The following is a 23,169-nucleotide window of genomic DNA, read 5'->3' on the forward strand; positions in this document are numbered from 1 at the left end:
GTAAGTAGTACAAGTTCTAGGGGTTAGAGTGCTAATCTACTGGGAGAGATCAGGCTGGCTACCTTCTCTGGGTAGGCGCTAGGATCACTCTGCAAATGAATGTGACACTAGGGCACAGGTGCCAAGGAGAGCATGTGGCTCTTTGGTTAATTAGTGAATTTGTGTCCCTTCTTCTTCTTTTTCTTATTCCTCCAGGGCCTGGCTGCACCAGTCCTAGGAGGTGACGGAGGCACCAGCTCTGGGGAAAGGCCAGAAATGCCGTCAGGAGCAGAGGCAGTGGTAGCGCTAGGGACTACAGGTGAACATCCTACTTCGGTATCTGCAGCCACCGTGGTAGAGGTAGAACCTACTGCAGGGGAGGCCCTCGCTCTGGCTGCTGCGACAGCTGTCTTAAGGGTAAGACTTCAGGTTGACAGAGGTGATGTCGAAGAAGAATTGTGGACTGGAGATGGGCCATGGGCTGCGTTAAGCTCCATGCCTGTTGGAAGATCTCCTGTAGGAGGATCCTTGGTTAAGTTAAGGTTGGGCACCGGCGCTAGCTCGGGGCCAGGCACAGAGGTCAATGTTTGTGGTGGCTCTATGTCCAGGCTGGAGAGAGCATGGCACTGCTCAGTGCTGCCAAGTGGCACTGGCAGAGTTGAGGTCAGACGGACTTGCGACGGGTACAGGAGGTGCCATACCTCTTGGTGTGCCCGTGGTGATGGGAGACAGGGTTTCCTGTCTCTTGTGGAAGGCTAAGCCTTGTGGAGAATGGACAGTGTCCGCTGCTATTTGCTTGCTAGGGCACCCAGGCCAATTAGTGGAGTGCTCTATTACGTTGTAGGTTTTGCAGCGGAACTGGGAATGATCAATCTCCCTCCTTGGTGAAGGGGGAGACCGTTAGTGGCCGTACTTCCGGGAGGAAGTAGGTCTTGGATGGCTCCTTGCTTTGGAGTAGTTTGTCGTTGGGTTAGGACCCCTAGGTTTTTGAGAATGAGAAAGGGACTTCAATTCTTGCCCCAAGAGGAGGTCGTAACTTCCTGGAATGTAGCTTGCTACTGCAAGAGTACATACTCTGGAAAGGTGGGGTCTTGTGACTCTCAATTGAACAGTTGGAAGGATTAGCTTGATATGGTTGATACCTTCAATTGTGATTAGTTGGTGCCTGTTGACGCTAGCCCCGGGGGGGATTCAATTTTCCCGTATGAGGGAGATTTGATCACCAGAGTCATCAAAGGCTCTGAAGTGGCTTGCTGGATAATGGCTTTGGAGGGGTGCGACAGTGATAGGGTCCTTAGCCGGGGGCCTAGTGAAGATGAATTGGTGATGGCCATTGCAATGGCAGGAATAATGTGATTGTCACTCCCTCCATTGTTTGCGGACATGTGACCCTTCCGGCCACAGTCTCGGCAGAACTTTTCCAGAACTTCTTCCTTGGCACCAGATGATAGAGCCTAGATGGCACCACAGGTTGTGAATCTCTGGGGTCACCGAGGCTTGCAGTGTGCTCTGACACAGGTGAAGAGTCCTCTCTGGCTGTGATTAGATGTGGGGAGGTGAATGGTTCCTCCTTTGACTCACCCTCTGGAGCAAGTCTGGTGTTAACTGGTGGGCTCACCTCTTCCGAAATGGAGGAGGCAGGTGGTGAACCAGCAATAGGCTGGCAGGAGAGGGTGGGATTGTGAGGCACAATAGGTGTGGGCCTGGAAGCTTCCCGAGTGGCCAGAGCCTCAATGATCTCCCACTTGATTTCTTCATCTTTGAGAGCTAGCTCATGCTTCCACCTTTCTTCTCTCACCTGTCTCTCTTCTTCTTTTGCTTTTCTTTCTTCTTCATGTGGTTTTCTCAGCTTTTCTTTTTCTTCCCTTTCTTGCTGGTGCACAGCATCCTGCTGCGCCTTCAGTCACTTGCTGAGTGCTGGTCCAGTATAACCTTGCCCAGTGTTATGAGGGTTTGGAGCCTCTCTAGCTCTATGGCTACGAATTGATGGGAAGCAGGAGAAGACATTTCTGTTAGGTTATGCAGTAGAGGCTCAGCTATGAAAAGGATGGCCAGGAATAGTAGTCGATAGGAGTGCCTATTCGGTAAGGTGGCACTCACCTAGAAATGGGTTCTGCAAATGAAGTAATGGTTCGTGAAAACAATGTAATGTGTCTGAGAAGACTGGGTGCTCTGTGGCCCTTGGGAAGTGTCCCATAAATTGGTGACACTTCTTGAACGGCACCTTCTAATGAGGTGACTCTAGGTCCTATACAGGTGCACGGCACTTATGGAGGCGTTCCTTGGTTGAGTACTCTGGAATAGCAGATACTTAGTTGAATGGCTACCTGTACATCCTGTACAGGTGCATGGCACTTATGGAGGCGTTCCTTTGTTGAGTGATCCTGAAGGATAAGAGTTCTTAGTCACGGAAACACTTGTGAATCTCTGTTCCATAATGGTGGATACGCAGGTAAATGGCTACCTGTACGTCCTGTACAGGTGCACGGCACTTATGGAGGTGTTCCTTGGACAGCACTGGTAGCATGCTGGTGTGTCCCGTGGGACGACACTAAATGCAGTATTTTAAAGTATACTGAAGAGAAAATGGCACTCTGTTCGTGGCAAAGTGTAATGGTGGAGGAGAGAAAGTAAAAGTGGGAGTACTTCAGCAGCCAGTCGATGGACAGTGCCGCAAATTAGTGTCATTGTAAATGGTAGGGCCTGACGTCCACTGGTGGTGGCTAGTCCTAGACTGGTAGTGGCTTCCTTGTATGGAAGTAATGGGGTTGCATTGGCACTCTAGTGCAGTTTTGTGCTTGTAGTATATGCAAGTCTTTTGTAATAAAAATGAAAGAGACCACTCGGGCAATGACAGGTAGCAGTAAATTAGAAAGTGCTCAGTCCTTGGCTGAAGTACCCGGTAAATTAAATAATGGCTGCAAGACTGCAATGGACATGGGCGTGTACGTATCATGCACGCTCAGTGTAAATGAAAGACACAACATACTAAAATAATGTTAATGCTTCAAGTGTAATGGTAATAAATGTAGTATTCTTGGCTTTTTGAATAATGGGTTCTCCCTCTCTCTCTCTCTTTCTCTCTGAGAGTGTAAAATGATAAATGACGAACTCCTTTGTGTTTATTTGAACTAATGATTTTTGTTTAATATGACGCAATTGGCATTGAATAATTTCCTTACGTTAAGTTTTGGTGAAAGAATTGCTTTGGAATAAGTTTTTTGGTAAGAGAACGCACTAGCGATGAGTGATTGTGATGTGAAGATTTGCCTTTACTTTACGTAAGGTACCTAGCTCCCTATGACAAGTGAAATGGCGGTAAGAAGAAATGTTAGCAAAACATTTGTAAATGAAAAAGGTTACGTTTATGGTCAATTGAAATGAAAACTTTGCTCAGCGAGCAGGTGAGTGATGCTAAGTGAGACGTGCGAGGGCGGAGGAAACAACGTGTCCTTGAAACAGCTGGTTGCTGTAATAAAGAGCGCGATTTACAACAACAAAATTCTAATTTGTTATTAAAAGCAAAACAACATTAAATTTTCGGGCAGAATGATTTATGCTAGTATGAAGATTGAATTGAGTTATGTTAAAACTCAAGATTAATGTTATTTGACTTAAATCCATATGATTTAGTTTTGGTGGGGAACTAGTTGCCATGGGAACGAGAGTTGGCTGGCAGGGGTAGCCACACATGTGCTGAGAAGCTAAGCGAGGTAACTTGCAGTTGAGCTAAGTCGAAACAAATTCCCCTAACATATCACAAACAAAAGAATTGTACACTTCTTTTGCCGTAACTGTTAGTAGAAAAACACTCCCAACTAGTTAGTCTTGCTAATACATGCAATGAATCCCTGGCAAAGCACTTCCTAGCTAATTAGTACTTTCTGGCATCTATCTAACACACAGACGCGTGTGTCGCCTACAAGCTGAGACCTGCTAACAAAGATTCGCAGGCATAAATTTGCCCACCGCTAAATTAAAGCTCTTGGCGCTCTCGCCGTTACACTAATATCTTTACTCTGAGAGTAACACACTTATTTTAAACACTTCTAAAATAACTTCTTAACGTACCTTAAAGCTAACAATGGTGATAATAATGATAATAAGAATAATAATAATGTTAACCTTACCGTCTGCATGACTCGTGTCCTGTTTTCTTGCTGCGTATTTAAGAATGCTTTTTTACAATTTACGCCTTGTAAAAAAATCATTTACAGTTTACGTTTTTCAAGGGGATAATGTGATTTACAAACTTTTAAACAGTTCCTGGTTTAAATTCTAAGGGAGGTATGCCACTTTTATGTTTTGGGGCCCAGCTGGAAAAAATGGCGCGTTTTGATTTACCGTAGATAACTGTTAAGGGGTGTACAAGATCACCATTGAAAAACTTCAGCTACTAGCTCTAAATTACATTTATTTACAAAGAAAACATTGCTTGGTCTGAGATTACTGAAAGGCATATGGCCACGTGGAAAGATCGCCGGGTGCGGTCTGCCTTACTTTTATCATTCACATTATGATGAAATGGCCGAATTCAACAATTAATACCAGGCTGGTTTCCAAATTGATGATCTAGCGGTAAGAAAAACGCTTGTAAGGAGACAGGGGCCACGGATCCTGCAGTGGCAATCTGGAAATAAATCCCAAATTACACACAACATAAAAGCAAAGAGTTCTCACACAATATTTATGTCTAACGCACTATGGAGGGAATTTATCCTTAATCACGCACAATGGGAGAACTCTAGTGCTTAAAAAGAATGGTTCAATGAAGATTTTTGTTTTCTGGGATGATCACAAAGGTAGCATGCGGCCGCTAGGTAGAAAGGAACAAAGGGAGGTTCGTTTTGAGAAGTTAGAATTTGAATTGGAAAATGTAGGAGTTGGTTTGACCCTGAGGAAAAGAACTGGCAATATGACTGTAACTCAGACATACCTGGGTGCCTTATGGAGAGCAATTTGGAAAGGCTGGCATCGGCTTTGTCTGAGTTTAGGGCGCGCCACTTAGCGCTTTTGTTTAGGCCTATGGGCAGGCAGGGTCGGAGGTCTGTCCGTTCCGAGAGTCTGAGCTGGACTGAGAGCGAAGTCAGGTGCTACTGCTTGGGGTTGGGGTTAGCTTTTCCCCACCGTTGGGAGGTCATTCTGGAAACACATACGGCCAGCGAAAGAATCACAGTAAAAGGGATCTTACGAATAGGCCTAAGAAGTACCTAACTAGCTACACACTCCCCTTGTGATATGTCCCTAATGCTTAACGAGGTTTTATGTTCGCTACTTGACTGGCTCCGGAAATGCTATGCTGAGTTTCCCTTCTAAAGTCAGCTGATGTTAGGAGTAAGGTGGCTGCCATTTCTAGCTAAATTAATTTTATTAATACTGGAGAGACGAGGCAATCTATAAATGTAACAATATATATATATATATAATATATATATATATATATATATATAGATATTATATATTATATCTATATTATTTTTATTACACTGGAGAGACGAGGCGATCTATAAATGTAACAATATATATATATATATATATATATATATATATATAGATATATATATAATATATATATTATATAGATATATATATATATATATTAGATATATATATATATGCGAGTGTGTGTTTGTGTGAGGCCGGGCATGTGTGCGTCTTTACGCGCCTTTTTACGGAGTATTGCCCGTCCAATTAGAGTTACACAGGCAAGTTGGACATTATTACCTTTGAATTGTAGCTGTTAAATCTCCACAAATTTTATCAGCAGCTCATCAGTCTATATCCCATTACATGGACTATGCTATTCTTTTCAAGAAACATTAAGGCTTCCTAATTTTAATACTTTTGCCAGACTATCACATTGAACACTCTCTAGATCTGCTTTTCAGTCTTCAGAAGCGTCGTCTATATGGGACTGTGTACCTAAATGTTAACTGCACGGTATGCGTTAATGAGTTTTAAATTCAAATGCAACCTTATAATTTTGTATTTCTGATACCTTTAGCGACAGGGATGAGGCTGTCGCGTACAGACCAATTGACAGTTATTGATAACGGATAGTAATATATTTTTTTTAATAGGCAAAGTTAAAAAGTTAATTTTATGACCCGATAATAAAGGGTTGTTGAAGAATAGATTATCAGTTGCCATTGCAGGGTGAGGAGGCATTACGTAATATTTATAGGACAAGTGGCATCTTTCAGTTTAAGGAGAGTCTTGGGTCTATAAGTTCAGAACCTTACAGATTTCCATTGGTGTATTATGGAAAGAGAAGAGCAAAGTTCTTTTTTTAACCAAACCGTTGTAATAGTAACATCAGGGCAGTAAATTACCTTTAATTTAAGAATAAGTTCTTGGTGATCAGTTATTATCTTTACTGTGAGGACCATGTAGCAATTTTGATATGAGAGGAGTTTCATGGTTTTAGCTATTTATTTGGCAAGGTTACACATAAGATGAAGGCCTTCAATTCTTATCTCTTTGTAGCTCTTTTCCAAATCTAACTGTCATTTATTCTTCAAATAACTCTGGTTTTGTTAACCTACTTGCATGGGAAACCTACAACTTTACAGTTTTTACTAGTTTCTGTCCTATATCCAGTTATTCGGTTATTGAGAGTTTAAGTCGGTTGGCGTCTACAAGTACTGTGCTACAGTATTCAATGACACCTTATTTGTTAGTAGTGATGATGCACTATAAAAAGTATCAAGCAACTCTCACGTTCAACCAAACAACATCCCATGACGAAAAGCCCTGAAGTAGAAATTACTAAAACTAAACCTTTTAAAATGCAAGGGCTCCAGAAAATATCTTTGTCATTATTACCTACACAACAAAAGAATAAGTATTTCCTTTCACCAAAAGAAAGGAAACACAATCCATACTTCTTTCCTAGCCCCGCACTTATTAATGTCATTATACGTGGAAAGTAAGAATATTAAAATGTTCTTATATCAATAACTTTTCTATAACGCCATTAACAATAACATCATAATTCCTTTGAATCGACGGTATTAAATTCCCACTGGAAATAGCTTCACAATTCAGCCCTCTCAAAACACATCCCGTCGGCAAATTAATAGGTACGATTGCTCTAAATTAATAAATTGTTGAATACCATTGATGAGAGAGAGAGAGAGAGAGAGAGAGAGAGAGAGAGAGAGAGAGAGACGAAGGGGAGGGGTAAAAAAGAACTTTTCGAAATCTTCTTATGAGCTCCGACAAATAATTAGCGCAATTTTGGTTTCCGAGCGAAACCCAGGAGATTTGGGACCGAATCTCTGAATAGACCGAAGGGTAAAAATATTAATGGGGTATCTTTTAGCATTCATTAGCAGGGAGAGTATTCAACAAATCAACAGTTAGAGCAACAGGGGCAAATAACTCGACGAAGTATGGCGAGTCCTCACTAACAAATCGAGTAGTCTGTCTCCAACGCTTTCGTTAGTGTTCCTTTCTATATATTTTTTTAAATGATTGAATGTTAAAGAATTCCTGTTTTTCTTACGATATCATAGTTGTTTGCATCTTGTCTCGCAGTTATATTTTTAAAATCAGATTTCAGAATATTGTCAGAGCTGTAGTGCGTGTCGTGATTGATTGCTTGTCATATTATTTACCTCGCAATCGTAGACTATCTACCAAATATTCTTATTAGGGAGGAGTGTTCACATCCTGTTACGAAATTTAGATGGGATGGCAGGCTGTTATTATCGTGCCACATAATAGATGTATTTTTCTTTCAAAGGGTAGGTGGTTACTCAGTAGAATACCGTTTATACTGATAGTATAAATATCTTAAAGAAAAGTGCCCATTTGTTGCTTTGTAACATGTTTAAAAATGTGTTCAGCTTTCTTTTTTTTCCATTGTGAAGAATAAAACTGTAATCTTCGTCACTATTCAGTTTTGTACCATTATCTGTAAGCACTTCCGCAACACTTGGAGTTCTCTGAGAAAGAACATTTATCTATTTTGTTTCTGCCGTCCAAATATTCTTGCTTGGTAAACGAAAATTCGCGTATCATATCCAAGAATGGCTTTCGCATTTGAAGACGGTGGTAGGGGCTTTATATTTGCGGAATTGAACTGTTGTGAAGATATTGGTTGTAAATGTGCATAAGTTTTCCACTTGGGAATCTTTTGATAATAATAGCTCCTCGTTTCACGAAACATTTTTTTCTATGAAATAAACTTAATTTAGAAAAACTGAGTTTTTCAAAATGAGAAATCTCTTAGGAGAGAGTTTTTCCAGTTAAGGAGACATTAAAAAAGATAGGACCCACACTTATGTACGAGTATATTTGGAAGTCAGCTCTAGGTTTAGAATTCCATATAGGGCTTTAGAGATATGCGACCCCGTGGTAGGGGGGGGTGTAAGAATATTGCCACCGTAGGTCATGTCTGTCGTAAAAGGCAACTAAAAGGACAGCTGCTGCCCTACAGTCTTACTTTTGAGTAAAAGGGTAGGCCCACAGCCAATAACTGTGGTTGACGACAGCAAGGGCATGTGGTCGTAAAAACCCCTTTGCCAAACAATAAACCTTGCCTAATGTTATTTGGAGAGAAGAGGTTTGGTGGAGGATGATGCCTTTGATAGACGGCAGTGGAGAAGGCGCATCAGGCAACCGACCCCTCAATGTAAGGGTAATGGTGGGAAAGAGAAGAAATAATATAAATGTGATTCCTTTAGGGAACCTCTTTTACATAAAGAAGTACCATGACGTTTCGATACTCTAGTAAATTCACATCACCCGTGCATCTAATGTCTAGGCCAGTCCCTTACAACGCTCCTGATTGGCTGCTGATAAGCCAGTCACAGGGCTGGAAACTCTCAGTCTTTCTTGAGAGTTCACATAGGCAGGATGCATGTTCCACCTCTCTTGAGGGATACTTTTGAAAGACGTGTCCCTCAGGAGAGGTGGAACATACATTCTGTGTATGTGAACTCTCTCGAGAGACTGAGAGTTTCCATCCCAGTGATTGGCTTATCAACAGCCAATCAGGAGCGACGTAAGGGACGGGCCTAGACATCAGATGCACGGGTGATGTGAATCTATACTATAGCAGTTAAACGTAGAATCAAGATGCCTAGAAAAGATGTTGGCATCAAACTGTCGTGAATCACCGCTAAATTATTATATTTAATATATAATGAAACGATTTCACTGTAAGGATTATTCAATTTTAAAAGGAGACCAAAGTTTTTCTCTCTTGATAATCTATTTTCTGTACAGATTTTATTTTCCCCGAATAAGAATTTTTTTTTATAACTAGATTTGAAATTTCCTTGGGATAACGTCCGTGTCCTGTATAGAGCTTAACTTCTTGTTCAGGTAAATCAATTACGAAAATATTTGAAGACATCGAATATATTTTCAGCCCAGATACCCAAGAATTCTTCGGAAATAAATGTTTTCCGATGTTTCAAGATTAGAAATGAATTGCAACGTATCAGGCTATATTTCAGAAGTAAACATCCACATCTTCATAGCTACAGTAAAAAATTAGATAAAAAAATGCATTAGGTGTACGACTGAAGTAGAATTCACTGTAAGACGTGTTTTAATAAGAAGGAAATGGAAAAAAAAAATGTAGCAGCATGACTGACATGCAGGGAGAAAAATAAATAAGTAAAAGGAAATGAAATAATGTAGATAAGGAATAACATTGTTTAGATGGAAATTTGAATTACTGTAATGAAGGCGATCCAATACACACACACACGCACACACACATACACACACACGACACACCAACACATATATATATATATTATATATATACATATATATATATAATATATATATATATATATATATATATATATATATATATATATATATATTATATATATCTATATATATATATATATATATATATATATATATATAGGTGATATATATATATATATATATAGTAAAATAGGGTATATATTATATATATATATATATATTATATATATATATATATATATATATATATATAGGGAAAAAGGTAAGAAAAGGGAAAAAAATTGTAAGGTCATCACATCGGATTACAAAGCAATGCAATGTTGTTTTATATAAGAAAGTGAGTTTGTGGATCAAGTATTTATTATAAGAAAGATTTGTGCAAATTTCTTTAAATTATTAAGATATCGAATTACACTTGGAATTTGAATAGCAGTGATGTAGAACATACAAATAAGCCCATGATCTTATCCATTATATTCATGTCAAAATATTACGTTTTTTTAGGTGCAATAAATCCATTCAGCACACACACACACACACATATAATCAGTTACGGTTCCTTTATCAAATCCCATAAAATTTTCCCTTCAGCCGAGTTTTTTTTTACCCAACCTGGTCTGGAGCTCGAGTCACACTCTTACCAACTGATTTGTGTATGCATGCAAATATGTATACAAATAGCATTGTAAGTATGTATAACCTTTTCCTTTTAACATATTGCTATTTTAGACGTCGATGATCTTTATGATGTTGCGTTGCTAGTTTGATGCACTAATAAACTTAAAAAATTAATTTTTTATAAGCATTTCCTAGGCTTTTCCGTGAATTTGGCGACTGGAGTACTTGTGATAGTTTCTATATTGCAGCTTGTAACGAAGTTTATGACTTTTTTCTCTGTGTGCGTTTCTTCAGCGTCCATTAAAACACCGTAGTTGTTTTACCCTAAGTGTTTTTTAAGAAGTTGGATTGCGTCATTTCTGTTTTCTTGTTATGCATTATTTAGTATGTATTTATACTTCATTTTTCCCAGGCAGTCACACTCCCCTTTCCTTCTTGGCTTTGAGATGCAGGACATACTTTTATTTCGCTTCATTCCCTTGCGCTTTTGTATTTGGTTTTCTCTCCCAACCCCCTCTCGTTTTTACGATCCATTTAAAGTTTTTTTTTTATATAAATACATTTTCATTTATTTTCCCTTGCCATGTACCTCTTATGTGAGCTTTTTTTTTTTTTTTAAAGTACTTTCCGTATTAGTAATCGCCAGTGTTTTCATTTTCGTTGACATTTCTTTCACCATTTTCGTTCATATTTATTTCTAGTATCATTCCCTCCGAAGTCTGATGAGGAGTGTTTATGTTTCGCTTTCATCCATCCCTAATTACTTCTCTCTAACCAATAGTCTTCAATGTAAAGTCCAAATTGCTTCTCATCTCTTTTCTTTCTTTGATCAGCCTTCTTTTCCCAAACGTATTTCGTAGCCTTCAGGTGTGATTATGCCTCCCTTTCTGCCGTCATTTCCGTCTCATCTCGGTTCTCCTAATGCTTTCCCATTCCTTTTGTTTTCCCCATCCCTGACAACATCAGAATCATCATCTGCATCAGCAGCGACCCATCCCATCCCATCCCATCCCATCCTATCCCATCCCATCATCCAATGCCTCTCCCTACTAATAGGCCGTCATGACACCTCCACGAGGCAACAACTCCCCAACCTAGTTAATTCAGCAGAGGAACATGGTCCGATAATATTTATTTCCAGAGACAGACAATTGGGCCGTGTTTTGCTGTTTCCCGACGATTTAACAGCATTACGTATGAATTGGTGCATTGACACAAGAACAAAAATTCATAGGCGTCGGTGCTAAGAGACCTGGACATGATGCAAGCGCACCTCTACAGGATAAAAGACCAAGCATTAAACAACCAAATCCTTCCACTAAAAAGGGAATTGATATTTCCAATTAGTTTTCTCTCCTCCTCCTTCTCCTCCCTCCTCTTTCGCGCTCTTGCTTTCATGTCATTCTATACATGCTGGATGAACGCCCTCTCTCTCTCTCTCTCTCTCTCTCTCTCTCTCTCTCTCTCTCTCTCTCTCTCTCTCTCTCTCCTAAGATTACCTTTCTTTTGCATGGCTCAGCAGCTGTCGTAGTTTTAATGATTGCTTTGTATTTTCATTCAGCTTTTGTTTTTTATAGACGTTTTCGAAATTTATGATTATCCACTTATGGGTATACTTCACCAGAATCGTAATTTTGTTATTGTAAGTTATTCTCAAAATTGAAGACCTTTTCATTGGGGGGTTTTTACTTTCGGTTTATTCTTAAGATCGATGGGTATTTATGTCGATTTGCACTATTTTTTTTTAAGGAGTAGGAATCGTGCGGAAAGTTTTCCTTACTTAGAAGGGTGTGGGAGCTGACCACGAAAGGATGAGAAGTGAATGAATGTATAGAGATGCAATTAAACATCTAAACATTGCATCCCTACTGAACAAATACACCAGACTAGTGCCATTGTCTCATTGAACTGCTAGCTGAACTGAACGTCATTAAGGTACCATATTGTTTCGTTTTAGGAAGACTAGATTTGCACATATTAAGTACTGGTATTAAGGCATATAGTGTAGCAGTGTATGGAATTTGCAAATCCCCTTCTGATGGCGTTTATAGATTATGAAAAAGCATCTGACACCGTCCATAGATTAATATTATGGATGGACTTGCACCAGTATAGGATTTCTGTTAAATTTGTGGAACTTATTGAAACTATCAGGGAATAAAGCAGTTACAAAGTTAATGTCGCTGTGGTCTCGTCAAGAACATTTGCAGTATATGATGAGGCACTACATGGTAATGTTTTGTCACCTTTGTAGCTTGCCCTTCTTCTGGGTTGTATGTTCAAAAAAGTGGAGATTGAAGTGGAGGATTAGACTGGAGTAACGTCTGAAAGTTGACGGCGAAGGATATGTATAACAGCACAGTACTTACAAAAAGTGGATAATAGAATGATCATAAATCAAAAGATATGTGGATTAAGGTAAACATATAAAAAGAGAGTGTGTGCAAAGGCATGACATAGCACTAGATGGAGAAGGGGTTAATGAAGTTGATTCTTTCAAACATTCATAAATACTTTTATCCAATACAGGTTCTCATGAGTTAGAATTTAGTGGAAAAATCAAACAGATTGGGCTGACGATGGTGGTAATATTATGACTTTGAGGTGGTTGTTTATTGCCATGGTAAATTTGAATTCAGATATGTTTTTCATGAACTCTTTGATCGTTGAATTGTGAAATAGCTTGGCCTACGACGATAAGGTTGTTAGTGTTTAAACAAATATTAACATTGCATGGGCTTTTTGGAACAAGAGAATTTGTAGAAGAAATCGTGAGATTTTTCTGTACGTTTAAACATAGGATGAAGAAAACTGGTCTTTCAGCCCCAGTCATTATTGGGTAGACTAAAACTTCAGCAGAAACAACCTCTATATAATCAGGATATAGAAAATGTAACAAAATTAACCTTTCGTTTAGAGCAAAGACGATACATCATTGCTAAATTAACTTTTCGTCGTCAGTAATTAAGCAGTATTTATATATCACTCCTTTTATGATGAAAATAACTCCAAAATAAATGCAATATAAATGTTTGTTACCGATATCAACAAATAAATATTCGTCTAGAAAGGTTTCAGTAGAATGTCTGGTACGTATTTGTTGACGTTAACACTTGCAAGTATTTATAAAATATTTCACGTTCATTGTAGAAATGATAATAAGCAGTGCTTAATAATGATATAAAAAACAAAATTTTCTTGGAAAACATCTTTGGATGGTAAGACAAGACGAAGATTCAGTCGTCGGTAAGATCTGGTGTGTCTCAGTATTCTGTATGCTAATCGTTTGCTCATTAGATGAATCATTCCACTAGACTCTTGTACGGTTGTAAGGTGTGATCACACATTCACGGGACATTTACTAGGTTCGGTCTTAATTCAGTTAACATCGAGTTCTAATTGCAGGTAGAGATCCTTAACCCCAAATATACAGGACACCGCATTTGTTGTTGATGGCGAAGATGTATAGGCTTGACCATGGTCGTGCGGAAGGAACAGGGTACATTTTTCTGTAAACGTTCTGATTATTATTTATATGATTTTAAATGTACTTTTGATTTTATTTGCTTTTATACTTGAGCATAGAGATATGCTTACATAATTGCATTTACAATCTCAGCAATGACTTGTAGTGGCGAAGATAATTTTTCATTCTGTAGATTGTAGTATTTCTGAACACGTAACAAATTATTAAGGACAAGCAATGCTTGCAAACCTAGAGCAAATCAGTTAGCTTGGTTACTAAACTACCTTGGTTACTAAAATGTATATTCTTTCAAGAATGTCAAGATGCATTTAGGATATTTACCGAAAATGCTATTTGTAATTAACGTACTTTTCTCAAAAAGCAGAAACCAGTGTTTTCTGTGAGCATCTAAAGAAAAAATAAAATGAATAAATAAATAAATAAATCTATAAATACATACATTTTTAGTCAACATACATTTTAAGTCATACATTCATTACTTGCAATGTACAGACTAGGGGAGGAATTTATTAACTTAGAAATTATTTAGATATTTTTTGATAAATTATTAGTAATAGTTTCCAAGGAATATTATGGACGTCCCCGCTATGTTCGGAATAAATTTAATTTGTGGTTATAAGATCTTGTGGTTTTATATTACTAAATATCATTATTCCGTGTTTTTTTTTATAAGTAAGCCTTTGACTTTTATTTGTTGTGACTTAGTACAAACAGTTCAATAGCAAAAATAGTACAACAGCCACTTCCACATAAATCCTTTAACAAAATCAAGAGTGAACCCCTTGCTTAGAAAACCTCCCCGCCATCTACAACTTTAATTTCATTTTGATTAATTATTTCTTCCGGTTTCCCAGTTTCGAACTATCACGCTTTTTCCATACAATTATCATCTCCCCCATAATCCCAAAAGCCCCACGCTGACCATTAGCGCTGAACCCCTCTTTAGTTTTCCGCTCTTGATCACGCTGTAGCATCTAAATTAAAGTACACGTGTTGTCCTCCTATTGCCAGCTAAGGCAGGACGAGAAATTAAATGCCATTCGTAGCAGCTACATGGGTGTTAAGCTTGGCTGACACTGGGACCTCCTGGTTATTGCATTTAACTTCACTGTAAACATTATAGGTATTAAGTCATCGGTTAACACTGTTTGCAGTGTACATTGATTTTATGCCGCCGGCTCGTTTTGTCGATATTAATTTATGTAAATCAACTTAACTTATTTGCAGCGGTATGGGAAATGGATTTTTTTTTCCATAAATATAAATTGTGCTCGCATGGTATGCTTACGTAATGTTTTTGCTAATATTTTTGCAGTAGTAATTTTAACAATTTTAGTTGTTTGCACCTTTTGCACTTGCTGACATGATTTAATATGTAGGAATTCGTATTCAGTTGGAAGATGAGGTCGATATGTCATTTTTAATTTTGAGTTGTTGAATTATTTTGTATAAGCGGCTACACGGACTGGTTTAGACTGACGAGACCAGATGTAGGGATATATCAGAATGTTTGAAAAGTAGTTTTAGATACGCTGTGTGATGTGTTTTCTAACTCTGTTACTTTGGATAGTTTCTTGCTTTGTTATTTTTATGAATGAATAATATCATTTTCACCGTCCGATGACTAAAGACTCTAACTTGTGGTGGAAAAACATTCAGGGCCCTCTAGGTTATAAAGCAACCTTCACCGCCCGTTATTTGATATGGGACAAGAAGTACGCATGAAATTTATTTACTTAATATGGCATTCTTTCAGATCCAAATAGACCTTAAGATGATTTCATTGTGAACTTTGTCAAACAAATAAGTATTATGCTCAAAATAAGCACTTAAAATATGTGGGAAGTTGGGTCAATATGTGCTCCTAATCAAGTGTTGATGTTTTTCAATATATACAAACATTATCAAATAATAAAAGTAATGTGTCAAAAACTAGCATGATTGATTCCCGGCAAAGTTCGTAAATTGCAGTATAGAAACAGTTGATATGTTACTTGGTACCCATTGGCAAGATTCACTTTTTTTTTTCAGGAACCAGTTAGAAAGTTGACTGGCGCTACTGGCAGGATGCAAGAGATCATTTTGAGAAAGCAGCAGGAAAATTATCTGGCACAATTGGCAAGGTTCAGAGAATTTTGTTAAAAAGTAATAACGGGGGGGGGGGGGATACTTTAGGAAATTATTGATAGAATTACTTGGCCCTACTGGCATGTTTCGGAGAATTTATTTGAGGAAGTAGCTAGAATGTTTTCTGGCAGTACTGGCAAAGTTCAAAGATTTTTTTCTTTTAGAAAGCAGTTGGAAAATTACCTAGCACTATTGGCAAAGTTCAGATGTTTATTTTTTTTTTACGAAGCAGTTGAAGAAATTACTTGGCGCCACTGGCAAGGTTCAAAGAGTTTTTGAGGACACAGTTGGAGTGTTGCTAGTCACTACTGGCAAGGTTCAGAGAGTATTTTTGAGGAAGTAGTTGTAAAATTACCTGGCATAACTTGGATCAGAGATTTTTTTTTTTTTCAGAAAGTAGTAGGAACGCTGCTTGTCACTACTAGCAATGTTCAGATATTTTTGTTGTGAGGACACAGCTAAAAAAAAAAAAAAATTATGAGGAAGCAAATGGAGCGTTGTTTGGCCCTACTGGCAAAGGTCAGAACATTTTTCTGAGAAATCGGTTGGAAAATTGCTTAGCACAATTATCAAAGTTTAGAGATTTTTGTTTTTTTTCCAAAGGAAGCAGTTGGACAATTATCCAGCACTATTGGCAAGGTTCAAATATTTATTTTTCCTTAGGAAACAGTTGAAACAAAAAAAATTATATTACTGGCATCGTTCAGAGAATTTTTTTTAGGAAGCAGTTGAAAAATTTCTTAGCAGCTCTGGCAAGGTTCAGAGATTTATTTTGAAGCAGCATTTGGAAAACTACAATTACCTGGTACTACTGGCAAGGTTCAGAGAGTTATTGTTTAGGAAGTAATTGAATATTTTTTTCGTTTGGAAATTACCTGTTACTAGAAGGTTTCAAAATTTTCACAGAGGTGAAACGTTATCTTGCACCACTGAAGAGATCCATATTGTTTTTCTTTCGAAAACTATCGACAAGTTGGGTAAATTCTCTTTCCTAAAGCAGTTGGAAGATTATCTGGCATCATGAGCAAATTTGATTGAATTTCTGTATGAAGCACTTACTGTTAAGTTGGAGAAATTGTCCAATACCTATTTTCTCCGGACAAATCGGACAAATTGTAGTATCAGTAAAATTTTTGCAAGATAGAACAACCGTAAAATTTATGTATCATCTATTTACCCGTATTTTTCTTGCCTATGCAATTACAAGCTTGAAGGGGTAAGATTAGGCTGAGGTTCATGGTTTATTCGGAAGGTTTTGGTGGTAGGGTTGTCTAGACCATTCTGTTTAGCATTCACAAATGATTCATTAGTTTTAATAATTTTGTTCAATCAAACAGTGAACAGTAGTACATTTTTTATTTCTTAAGTATATGGACATTCTGCAAACTAAATCTTTACATTGATTCTTTGTGAAGTTCAGGGTCTTCAGATCAACCTTTTGCAGTTAGTAATGTGTAGACGTTTGTTTACAATAGCTCATCATTGTGTTCTTGCCAATATGATATTTTGCTGTGACTGACACAGTAATTTCTAGAGTTTCTTGATTACTGGAAAAGATGGGAATAATTCTGCCTTTCTTACTATGGTTTTTCAAGTTCTGCTAGTCCGTCAATATCTCCGATGGAGATGTTACGCTTTTTATTCTATTTGTGTTGGTGTGTCTTTGTTAGTGTTGTGTTTGGTTACTTCTTTTTTTATTCTCCAGAATTCTGCAGAGAGTGATGGGTGGATTTCAAAAGAAAAATTAACCAACAGGTTCTTAACATGTGTGGCAACAAGTAATTACTTATTAGGAGAGATAGAAATGTTGGGAACCGAGTGTTTTGGGAATTTGGTTTATCCGTCAGTTACTTTTGGTAGTCTTTTAGAAAATCAGAACTATGTGTATCATAACCGTAGATTTCTGGGCTTAAGAAATTTCTCCCTATTTTAGAATTATTTTGAATGTGTCACCGTTCAGGTAAACTTTTTTTCAGCTTTTTTAAAGAAAATTCTCTTACATTTTTAGTTTCAATTATATTTTTTAGTATACGTATTAAATGGAAACAAACGAAAAAGCAACTGTGTATGTTGACGTCGTATTTGAATTTTGTTATTGAAGTTTATAAGGTATTGTTTTTAACAACGTATCTCGTTCCCTAACTTATGTAATGAAGGTAACTACTTATGAAAGTTAATGTTTTTAGGTATAGCTTCACAACAAATTCATAAAGCTTATCATACCACTTTGTTCCAGAATATACTGTTACGATATTTTATGGGTAAACAATTATAAAATTAAGTTAAAAGAAAATCGTTTTATAATTTACTTTAAAAATACCGCTTATGATCGTAAACATACACGTGTATAAATGTTTGTATTAAGATATATATCTGTAAGTATACACACCATGTTTTTGTGTGTGGTAATATAACTTATGATTTACATAAACGGATTCACCCGTGATGAAAATAGAAAACCTCCTTAAAGACACGGACTTGATTGTAGAAGTGATTAAGACACTATTAAAAACTTCGGATCTTTCGTAGATAGTGACCAGGTGTGTATCCACCTTTGCGGCGTGTTTAGTAAAAGCCCGTTGGGGATTAACGTAAAAGCATAAAAAAAGACTAAATATCATAATGACCCCAAGAAATACTATAGCTGGTTCACTTAAGGTAGATTCTTGGGTGAGCCCTATGGCTACGAGACGTTTGTTACATTTGTTTGGCGGGCGCTGATTGGCTGGGAGCAGCCTACCTCCCGGTACCAGCCAATCAGAGGCCGCCAAACAAACTTCTCGTAAGCATGAGGCTCATCCAAGAATCTACCTTAAGTGAACCACCTATAGTCCTAGATAACGGCCTCCGAAAACCATTGAGGATCAGTATCTAGGAAAGATCCAAAACTTCTTATCGAGACATTTTAGTCAATCTAGTCCTCCATTTTTCATTGCATTAAGAAAGAATAAACACGTAAATCTTGATGCAGAGAGTGTTAAGAAAGAAGACAGGAGAAATAGGGAGAAAGAGTCTTTTAGACTTTGAAAGTAATGGCCCAGCGTCTATGAAGCACTTTTAGACTTCGAAAGTAATGGCCCAATCGTCTATGAAGCACTTTTAGACTTTGAAAGTAATGGCCCAATCGTCTATGAAGCACTTTTAGACTTTGAAAGTAATGGCCCAATCGTCTATGAAGCACTTTTAGGCTTTGAAAGTAATGGCCCAAACGTCTATGAAGCACTTTTAGACTTTGAAAGTAATGGCCCAAGTCGTCTATGAAGCACTTTTAGACTTTGAAAGTATGGCCGGAATCGCCTATGAAGCACTTTTAGGCTTTGAAAGTAATGGCCCAATCGTCTATGAAGCACTTTTAGACTTTGAAAGTAATGGCCCAATCGTCTATGAAGCACTTTTAGACTTTGAAAGTAATGGCCCAATCGTCTATGAAGCACTTTTAGACTTTGAAAGTAATGGCCCAATCGTCTATGAAGCACTTTTAGACTTTGAAAGTAATGGCCCAATCGTCTATGAAGCACTTTTTAGACTTGAAAGTAATGGCCCATCGTCTATGAAGCACTTTTAGACTTTGAAAGTAATGGCCCAATCGTCTATGAAGCACTTTTAGACTTTGAAAGTAATGGCCCAATCGTCTATGAAGCACGAACTTTCGTAAGGGAGGGTCTGATTTTCAAAAGGTTAAGTGTGAGTGCTTGTGACTTTTTTTTTTCCGAGAGCCTCCATATAAGAAAGTTGGCTTATTGTTGAATAAGATTCCAAGTAGTAATGTTAAAATCAGTATCAAACGCTAGTCATTGAGAGGAGTTAAGCGAATTGCATCATAAATAGAAATGGTCTTAATATGAAATGTTTAAACTCTTAAGTGGTGTTATCACGCAGTTTCAGTTCATCTATCTTTTGGTATCGTTCCTCTTTGCTTTCATAATTGATTGATCGTTATAATCGACTCATTGCTCTTTTCAGTCAAGTTCTTGGTCTCTTTGGTTTGGGTATATTTCGTAAGGAAGGCACCAAACTCTACTTCTGAAATCTTTATTAAAACTGAATATTTAATTTAAACTTGAAAGTACCATCTGCGGTAGTTGTAACCATGACTAGGTTTTGATAGAGAGGAACATGAATTGGATTCTGTGCTGTATTCTAATTCACCGATGTCCTTTGCAAAGACTGAGCGCAACCATCGATAAGATACAATTCAGGACACTTAACGAAATTTCGTGGATCAACTTGCTTATCATATTATGGAGGCACATGTTATCTTGTATATTGGCAGTGATTTGTCAAAGGCCGGGTAAGCCTAGCAGTCATTTCATTCTGTCCTAATGACCAATTGATGTTTGGAAAATAGTTCCAAAGTTCGTTTTTGGTTTACGAATTATTTCGCCATGAGAACATTTCAGAAGACAATCCGTCACTGTAACGAGACGATGCTAATCTTCTCGGAAATGATCCGACGACGTTCATTCTTAGGGGGAAGAGATTGCATATCATTAATATAATCTTTTCTTAGAACCACTTACGTTCGATGTTTTGTAAATTGGCTTATGTGAATTAGACAAGGGTGGAGGTATGCGATCAGCTCCTGCCTCGTGGAGCGAAGGAGGCGCTGGGAAGGAAAGGGTAGGAAAGGAAAGGAAGGAAGGAAGGAAGGAATGGAAATGGAGGTAGAGAGGCTGGACAAAATGGATAAGGATAAGAAATATGATGAAAATTGGATGGAAAATAAGAACAGGCTTGGTACGCGGTATTTGCTAAGATATGAGAGAGAGAGAGAGAGAGAGAGAGAGAGAGAGAGAGAGGAGAGAGACCGACCACCACCACCACCACCACCACCACCAGCACCGCCGCAGCCACAAGACCGATTCTCGTATTATTTCGGTCACTTACCGTCTAACTGAAAGCTTTTAAAAGTTTTCTGGAGGTTTAATCTAACAACGTCGGGATCTCGTATATTGAGATAAAATCCGTACATCGCTTTGATGGACTTATTTATGAAATACCGCAAACTTCATCCTGCCTTCCAAACTTTCTTTTTTCAACATGACCCCAGGGTACAGGATATAGGATGTTGCCGGTGTGTGTTGGTTGATGCTTTTCCATTACATTCTGTTTGTTACTTGGGCTTATTTGTCCTCTCATTTCCTTCGCATCAGTTTTTCTGACAAAAGCAATAGAGTTTTCAATGTCACATTTTTCCCCCTGAAAATAGAGGGTGTTAAAAAAAACGTAGATTCACGTTGTCAGCCTGGTACTTGATTTAGCATTCTTTAGGAAATTGGAAAACAATTTGATTGATTTTTCCAATATTTTCTCTCCCCCGTCGAGCCCTCAGTGTGTCCCCAGAACACGATGCAAATGACATTACCGGGTAAAGTAAATGCTGGGTGAAATTCTCCATATATTCTTCGTTCCAGATACAACTTTTGACGTTGTTCCAGCTTACTTTTGGATAAGGTAAGTGCGTCTGTTATCTTTTATCATAGGATTGTCCGGGATATTTTGCTGGGAATGTGTGCGCCCCACGCACAGACAGTCAGTTTTGGGATGTTACCACGACGTGGGAGAAATCACTTTCCATAAGGGCTTTGTCTGTTCATCAAGTACACACACACACACACACACACACACACACTTTATTTGTATATGTATATGCATGTATGTTACAGTACATTTTTTCTTTAAGTTTCGGAGGTGATCTCTTTTCTTATTATTTTTTAGATTTAAAGGGCACGTCTGTATGATTGTTTTATGTCTGTGGTTGCGTTATATAATACAGTACATGACGCTTATTGAACTTTAAGTAGCTCTATAAAGTATTGCTACCATGTATAATCTCTAATTAGCTCTAGAAAACTTTCCCGGCTGATGTTTAACAGTAAAATGTGCCTCAGCTCAGCCATTGGCACTGCGTGCCCTTCGGTTGAGATCCACTAAACACCCTCATTGAATCTGTGGTGAGGATGTATTCCCTTAAAAAAATAAATAAATAAATAAAATTAATTCCCATTCAGATCACCTAAGGAGTCAAGTGAGTCTAGGAGCACACAGCCTTCATGAATGTTGATGGCATAACTCCGCCCACATGTCTTCATCGCGAAATATACCCGAATGATGAAGGAGAGAATCCTTGAAAGAACCTTAGCTGGATGGTTAAGGACGAGGGTGGTAACAGGGAAATCTGCTGGTTCCCTACGTTGGCTTCCAGTTTTTTTTTTTTTTTTTTTTTTTTTGTCATTAGAGAAAGGGGAGTGATATGTCTATATTCATGTGTATCCTTTTTCGGCAAGGCGTTTGTCGGTGTACATGATGCTTTTACCATTACTATAAGGGTATTAAGGAAAAATACGTTTGTTTTATCGTTGCCGTATCCTCGTAATTTTAGAAGCGTCAGTGTTATGCGCACGCACACACACACACACACACACACACACACACCACACACACACACATATATATATATATATATATATATATATATATATATATATATATATATATATATATATATATATGTATGTATAAGATAAACTTGATCACGAATTATATAAAACGTGATGCTGTGATAAATAAAGGTAATGCCACGGAGGAAATGAAAACACGAGAACTGCCGAGATCCTTTCGGTCTTAACGACCCTGCGCATTACCTTTATATATATATATATATATATATATATATATATATATATATATATATATATATGTATATATATATATGTATATATATATATATATATATATATATATATATATATATATATATATATATAGATATATTATGTGGTTTATGTGTAAGACTTTTTGGTTGGACACATTAATACTGGATATTAAAAACAATGAATGTAGATTAATCCGAATTTCTTCGTGCGACGCTGCAATTTCCTAATTGTAAAAATTAAGTTTTCGTCGGCATATGACCAATCAGAACTAATCATTTGAGATTGAAAAAAACTCCCTGCATTAATCGTTGTATAACATATTTTTTGTATGTATCAAGAGCCCCGGTATCTCAAGATCAACATTTTATAGGAAGAATAATGGGGGTTGATACGAAAGGAGGCGGGGAAGGGAAAAAATTAAATCATAGAATAGAATACGACTTTTCTCGTGGTCTTCCTAGCAACATTGTAGTAGTAGACATGAACTAGGTGGGATTTTGAATGAACCTTTTAGAAATGATTATTTTAAGCAACAGACTAAATAAAAAAACTCATTGGAAATGATTGGCA

At 37.6% G+C, this 23,169-nt stretch overlaps 1 protein-coding gene across 1 annotated transcript; it reads right to left on the reverse strand.

Moving 5' to 3' along the window:
- Positions 1–879: 879 nt before the first annotated feature.
- Positions 880–2,506, reverse strand: LOC135218709 (uncharacterized). The gene is made up of 3 exons (XM_064255158.1): positions 2,444–2,506; positions 1,363–1,876; positions 880–1,037 (listed from the first exon to the last, which is right to left on the reverse strand). Exons 1-3 carry the CDS (start codon positions 2,504–2,506, stop codon positions 880–882), a joined length of 735 nt encoding a protein of 244 aa, XP_064111228.1.
- Positions 2,507–23,169: the final 20,663 nt, after the last annotated feature.

Source organism: Macrobrachium nipponense, chromosome 1 (assembly GCF_015104395.2).
Source record: "Macrobrachium nipponense isolate FS-2020 chromosome 1, ASM1510439v2, whole genome shotgun sequence".
NCBI lineage: Eukaryota > Metazoa > Arthropoda > Malacostraca > Decapoda > Palaemonidae > Macrobrachium > Macrobrachium nipponense.